At 35.1% G+C, this 7541-nt stretch overlaps 1 protein-coding gene across 1 annotated transcript; it reads left to right on the top strand.

The window, feature by feature from the left end:
* Positions 1 to 2430: 2430 nt before the first annotated feature.
* Positions 2431 to 6159, top strand: LOC134726458 (uncharacterized). Its single transcript, XM_063590863.1, has 2 exons — positions 2431 to 3860; positions 6084 to 6159. Exons 1-2 carry the CDS (start codon positions 2431 to 2433, stop codon positions 6157 to 6159), a joined length of 1506 nt encoding a protein of 501 aa, XP_063446933.1.
* Positions 6160 to 7541: the final 1382 nt, after the last annotated feature.

The following is a 7541-nucleotide window of genomic DNA, read 5'->3' as shown; positions in this document are numbered from 1 at the left end:
AATTCCATAGAGCTACGATTATCATCCCGATTTTTTCAACGGCAATTTTCAAAGCGCTTAGACAATTCCTGAGCACCGTTATGATTCAAATATGTTTTTATGGTATAGAAGTACCTTGCAGCTGAGTAACTAGCGACAAAAACATGCTACATTTGAGAAAAATGACTGTAAAGATTTTACCTATATCTGCCGTCGCCATATTGGGATTACCGTAATTGAAGTTACGATTATCTCTTTAATACCAGTGATTATGTATATTTAAAGGTAGAAGCCCTGTGTGTTTGTTGTACTGATTTATATCATATATTAATTTATGTATTGCGGTTTTTATCCAACGCAATCATAGGTTTGAACGTAGTTTTCAATTTAGACTCGTTTATAATTTTTGTTTGGGCATGTATCATATTTTCCCTACGGTTTATATGATCCGTTCATCCTATATTGTCTCTTTAAATTCAAGAGTCAATCTTAAATTGAGAGTAAATTATATGGCCTTCCAAATACCGTTTCGATCCCTAACATCACTGAAGAGACATATATTGTCGAAATCTAGATCTGGTGTACTAAAGAAATATTGACACCGAATGTTTGTGGCACAACATTGTAGCCACAAGTTAACAATTTTTTTTTGCTGTGACGTATTAAATTTATATTCAGATCCATTTTGTTACATCTTGTGATCAATTTTATTTGACAATCGTCAATGGCAGTCAGCAGGGTTAAAGAACATCAGTTGTTCGACCTGTTAGTCAAATGCGTTTTGTTTAAATATACTTTTTCACTTTTTTGGTCTTTTGGAAAATGTTGTTTGTGCTGTTTTTAGACCCTTCTACAACGAAATTTGTTTGACATGCACACGTATAAAAATTGCGGTTTTTATCCAACGCAATCATAGGTTTGAACGTAGTTTTCAATTTAGACTCGTTTATATTTTTTGTTTGGACATGTATCTTATTTTCCCTTCGGTTTATATGATCCGTTCATCCTATATTGTCTCTTTAAATTCAAGAGTCAATCTTAAATTGAGAGTAAATTATATGGCCTTCCAAATACCGTTTCGATCCCTAACATCACTGAAGAGACATATATTGTCGAAATCTAGATCTGGTGTACTAAAGAAATATTGACACCGAATGTTTGTGGTTCAACATCGTAGCCACAAGTTAACAATTTTTTTTTCTGTGACGTATTAAATTTATATTTAGATCCATTTTGTTACATCTTGTGATCAATTTTATTTGACAACCGTCAATGGCAGTCAGCAGGGTTAAAGAACATCAGATTCAGTTGTTCGACCTGTTAGTCAAATGCGTTTTGTTTAAATATACTTTTTCACTTTTTTGGTCTTTTGGAAAATGTTGTTTGTGCTGTTTTTAGACCTTTCTACAACGAAATTTGTTTGACATGCACACGTATAAAAATTGCGGTTTTTATCCAACGCAATCATAGGTTTGAACGTAGTTTTCAATTTAGACTCGTTTATATTTTTTGTTTGGGCATGTATCATATTTTCCCTCCGGTTTATATGATCCGTTCATCCTATATTGTCTCTTTAAATTCAAGAGTCAATCTTAAATTGAGAGTAAATTATATGGCCTTCCAAATACCGTTTCGATCCCTAACATCACTGAAGAGACATATATTGTCGAAATCTAGATCTGGTGTACTAAAGAAATATTGACACCGAATGTTTGTGGCACAACATCGTAGCCACAAGTTAACAATTTTTTTTTCTGTGACGTATTAAATTTATATTCAGATCCATTTTGTTACATCTTGTGATCAATTTTATTTGACAATCGTCAATGGCAGTCAGCAGGGTTAAAGAACATCAGTTGTTCGACCTGTTAGTCAAATGTGTTTTGTTTAAATATACTTTTTCACTTTTTTGGTCTTTTGGAAAATGTTGTTTGTGCTGTTTTTAGACCCTTCTACAACGAAATTTGTTTGACATGCACACGTATAAAAATTGCGGTTTTTATCCAACGCAATCATAGGTTTGAACGTAGTTTTCAATTTAGACTCGTATATATTAATTTATATATATATATATATATATATATATAAACGAGTCTAAATTGAAAACTACGTTCAAACCTATGACTGCGTTGGATAAAAACCGCAATTTTTATACGTGTGCATGTCAAACAAATTTCGTTGTAGAAGGGTCTAAAAACAGCACAAACAACATTTTCCAAAAGACCAAAAGAGTGAAAAAGTATATTTAAACAAAACGCATTTGACTAACAGGTCGAACAACTGATGTTCTTTAACCCTGCTGACTGCCATTGGCGATTGCCAAATAAATATATATATATATATATATATATAACAAGTCAAAAAGGGTACAACATCACCATAAAATAACTAGAAACTAAAGTCTTGTCCAAGGGTTTGAATTTTTGCCCTACTCCCAATAACATAGATGATATGAAATTGGGAGATGACCTTGATAACTTTGCTAGAACCCTCAGAATCAAAGAATATTTTGGTAACAAGGATAAAGAGGTGGATAATGAGGAGGACACAGACACGTCTGACTCGGAGGAAGAAATCATAATTCCGCATTTTAAAAAGAAGAGTTCATGGATTCCAAAACCTAGTAAATCTGCTACACTGGAAGATGTTATCGACAAAATCAAATCGGATGTTGTTCATCTAGCTAGCAACAAGTACTCGTCATTTTACAACACCTCTCCTGACGAGAAAAAAGCCATACAATCGCTGAGAAACCGAGATGATATTGTGATAAAACCAGCAGACAAGGGTAGTGCCGTTGTGATAATGGACAAAGCTAACTACATCGCGGAAGCAGTGCGTCAGCTCTCTGATGAGAGATTTTATAAGAAGCTAGACTATGACCCTACTTCCGAGTTTAGCTCCAAAATTATCACTGCGTTACAAACCATGTACAATGACGGTCACATAAATGAGGATACAATTGGTTATTTAAAGCCAGAGAATGCCAAGCCTGGTCGATTGTATCTTCTTCCCAAAATACACAAGGTTAACAACCCTGGTAGACCCATTGTATCCGCAAACGGCCATCCGACTGAGAAAATCTCGGAATTCGTCGATTTTCATTTAAGATCTCATGTAGAAAATCTTCCTTCCCACATTCAAGACACTACAGATTATCTTCGTAAAATGGAATCCATGAACCCTCTTCCTCCGGAAACCCTCCTTGTCACTTTAGATGTCACCTCATTGTATACCAACATACCTCATGATGACGGCATACAATCTTGTAGGGAAATATGGGACTCGCGCAACATTTTAGAACCACCTACAGAATGTTTAGTCCAGCTGCTTACTCTGGTCCTGAAATACAACAATTTCACCTTTAACGGTGAGCATTACCTTCAAATTAACGGGACAGCGATGGGGACGAAAATGGCACCGTCTTACGCCAATATTTTCATGGGCAAATTAGAAAAACAAATTATTGCAACATCTTTATCCAAACCTTTGTCTTGGTTCCGTTTCATTGATGATGTTGACATGAAATGGATTGAATCTCAACAAAAACTGGATGATTTCATCAGACATGCAAACAACGCCCACCATTCAATTAAATTTACGTATGAAATTTCCGACTCTAAGATATCTTTCTTAGACACAACCACATCTATAAAGGACGGTGTCATATCAACAGACCTTTACTGTAAACCCACAGATAAACATCAATACCTTTCTCCCCAAAGCTGTCACCCAAAACACTGTACAAAAAGTATCCCGTACAGTCAAGCTCTCAGAGTCAAGCGGATTTGCTCCTCTGAGGAGGCTGTCACGAAACGGTTACAGGAACTTCGCGGATTTTTGACAAAACGAGGTTATAAGAAATTGGACATAGATAAGGGGTTTGCGCGCGCTAACAATAACAGCCGCAATGACCTCTTACAGTACAAACGGAAGAGGCGCAGCAAAATAGTCCCGTTTGTTCTTACATACAATCCAGCCTTTAATAACCTTTCACGTTTGATCCGTGCCAATTGGCAAACTATTGCCAAACACCCTAAATTATCCAAGATCTTTCCCAATCCTCCTGTCTTAGCTTTTCGGAGACCAGCAAGTCTGAAAGATTTATTTGTTAGAGCTGACGTTTCCTCAAATAAAAGCTGTTCAACTGCAGGATGGTGCAAGTCATGTGGTAACAGACGTTGCCTGACTTGTCAACAAATACTGAATACTCAAACATTCACTTGCCACTCGACTGGGTCTGTGTACACTATATATTGCAATGTAACTTGCAAAACCCAGAATGTTGTATACCTCCTTCAGTGTCGATGTGGCATGCAGTATGTTGGCGAGACAGAGCAGCCATTTAACAAACGCATGAATGGTCATCGAAGTGACTACACTTGCAAGCCCGACCTACCCGTAAGTCGTCATTTGAGATCACCTGGACACACACAAGCTGATCTCAAAAACCTTACCATCACGATCATAGACCACAACGAGTGTTGGTCGAAGGTCGACAGAGTCGCTCGGGAAAGATTTTGGATAAGAAAGTTACGGACAGTCTCCCCAGAGGGCATAAATGAAAAAACATAGAACGAGTCCCTCATTTTCCTGTGACCACCTGTTTCAAACAACACCGGATTTAGTACTGGCTTTACAGTTCGAAATTATTTTTAAAATTACCGTTTAAATTACAGGTTCTCATTGATTCGGGATGATGTATAAGTACGTTGCCACGTTCAATTATTTAAGCTCAATATACAAAACTTATTTTTTCAATCACTATTAGACTGCTATTCGTTTGGAAGGCTTTAATATGTAGTTTCCGTTGTAATTGCCCTACCGTTGTCTAATTTATACCATCCTGGATCGGTAAGGACATTTTTGATTATTTTGATTTTTTTGTTTGAGGACTGCCCTCAATGCAGTTATTACATCTCAACTGTCACATCCTTTGGAAATCTAAAGTTGTGCCATTTCACATCGTAAATAACTATTTTTATTTTTGGCATATTTCTGTAGTCTTTGCGGTGTGTTTGGAAATTTTAAAATTGTTCCAGCGTTCGCTTAAATTGTATAAATCAAGATTTTGATAGTCTCAATTTGAATTGACACGATTCATTTGACATCGTGCTATTATTGAAGAAGGATATCTGTTATCCGAAATATTTAATATTTGTATATTTTATAGTTATTTTATGGTGATGTTGTACCCTTTTTGACTTGTTATATATTATATTTTGTAGTGTACAGAATCATATTACATGATCCATCGCCCTGTAAGATTGATCGTTGACTATTTATTCAGTCATTTTATATATATATATATATATATAATAGACATTTAAATCGTTACTGATTGTTAGACTAGAGGTTTCGTCGAAATGTTGATGTCAGTAACACGTATCAGAATTCATGGAAGGGTTCGAATCCCAGTGAAGGCATATACAAATCACAAAAATTAAAGGTAATTAATATTTATCCCACAAGGACGCGTTGTGTCAGTGTAAGATCAACCCGTTGGCCGGAAGCTCTTTTAGAATAGACGAAAAACCATTAACAATTCGTAAAATCTAGTTTAGACTGCCACACAACCTTTACAATATACTTTATTTATTACTAAATGATGTATACCCTGTATGACCCCAAACACGATGAGTAGATATCAAATAATGACAACTCTCCCAACTTGCTAATCGGCCTAAACTAAATCGCCACTTTATAAAAAAAATCGCCCCACTCTTATTTCCCCACTCGCCCCACTTTTGAAAAAGTGTTAAATCAAATTGAACAATCAGTTTGAAAACTTACTTCTTGACGAAAAAGGTTTAAACCCCACTGAATAAAGGTCTGACAACTCGCCCCACATATAAAAAGATCTTGCTTCCTTTAAGTATGTAAAATTAATATTAGTTCGTATCCAGTCGTCCTAGTGTAGTGGTATGTGTCGTGGCTTGATTAAGAAAAAAAAATGTGTCGTGGCTTGATATGTTAAAGGTCTTCAGTTCGAATCCTGGCATATACACTCGATTTTTTCTACGTGAGTTTTGTATAGGTAGTCTTTTCCGTATAATTAATTATAAGTTTATATTGGATTTGACATTCTCGCCAAAATGTTACAGAACAAAGGAAAGCATGCATAACAAAGAAACTCAAACTGGAATGTTAGAACAAAGGAGCTGGGATGTAAGTTTTTAAAACAATTTCATTAGTGAACAGAAATCAGTAAATTAGTTAATTCAAACTTAATGAAAATATACATACAAAGGAAACAAAAGTATCTAATATGGTGAGCCCATTTCAGCGACAGATTTTATAGGAAGCATTTATTCTAGAAAAAAAGAATCCACGGTAAATGATTAGGCTGACGTTATAATAATGGATTAACTACACTACGTATAAACCCTTTTATCAATTTCTAACATTGCGTATAACATTAAATATTGGAAAACATATATAAAACATATTCTATATTAAAACTGACAGTAAAATATCTAAAAACGATAACGCTCAGAACGGATAAACAATAGACAAACGGGGTTATAGTGCTGCTAGAGTGATTTACCTTTCAAAAAGTCGGACAGTATAAAGTTAAAAAGGACTTAACATCAATTTGATTTTGTTTAACGGAGGCGTGGCTAATTAGTTTGACACAGCTTAACCACATCTTATACTAACTTGAATTACCGCAAGGGAATCTATTTGACTAGTTTTACACCTATTTTATAATAACCTTGATAAATATCACTACTAGCCTTGTCTGCTCGACTATATTCTCTACTACTTGATTGTCTATTATTGTCATTTGTATCCAAATGAATTCTTTAGAAAACTATTTAGTTACGCTTCGAATACCAGATAATTAGTTGGTTTGGTCGTATTAACTCGTCATTGTTCGATTTATAAAGAAACGATCATTCGAATAAAATAAAGAAGATGTGGCATGATTGCTATTGAGATAACTCTCAACAAGAGACTAACATGAGACAGAAATTAACATCTTTAGGTCACTGTACGGCATTCGAGAATGAGCAAGGTCTATACGGCATAGTCAGATATAATCAACACCCAACACAAAAGAATTACATGAACAAATTTTATAGAATCAATTATAAAGACATGTATATGATATACTAAGCAAGTGTTTTTTAAAAATAAACAAATCCACATCCACGAAATGTAGATAAAGACTTTGAAGCGGTTACTTGTACCAAACCATCACATATAGCCATCTCAGTCGATTCGCGTGCGTAAGTCGTATGTTTACGCAAAAAGTGTTTCATTACTTTAAAACATACTTCAAACGTATTCAAGTCTGGGTGATATGGAGGTTGATGTAATAATTGATTCTTCAAAGTTGTATATAAAATAAGGAGTAATAGTATTACTGCCAATGAAAAATTTAAGGAGACAACCAGTTACCCTTTTTTGGGGTAGGTTTTTTGTCGGTTGGAAATTCATTTACAACCCGGCAAGACTTTCTATTTTCACAATCCTTCCGCTCTGAATATAAAATGGTCGTCCTCGAACACACCTAGTCGAAATAAAGCAGATTACTGCAACTTTAGATAATCGTACGA

This window comes from Mytilus trossulus, chromosome 7 (assembly GCF_036588685.1).
Source record: "Mytilus trossulus isolate FHL-02 chromosome 7, PNRI_Mtr1.1.1.hap1, whole genome shotgun sequence".
NCBI lineage: Eukaryota > Metazoa > Mollusca > Bivalvia > Mytilida > Mytilidae > Mytilus > Mytilus trossulus.
Note: the sequence above shows the minus strand (reverse complement) of the source record. Positions and strands in the feature narration are given on the sequence as shown.

Coding starts and splice junctions, on each gene's coding strand:
- LOC134726458 (XM_063590863.1), top strand. CDS start 2,431: ATGAAATTGGGAGATGACCTTGATAACTTTGCTAGAACCCTCAGAATC. Junction 3,861..6,083: donor AAATTGGACATAGATAAGGG/GTTTGCGCGCGC, acceptor AAAATGTTACAG/AACAAAGGAAAGCATGCATA.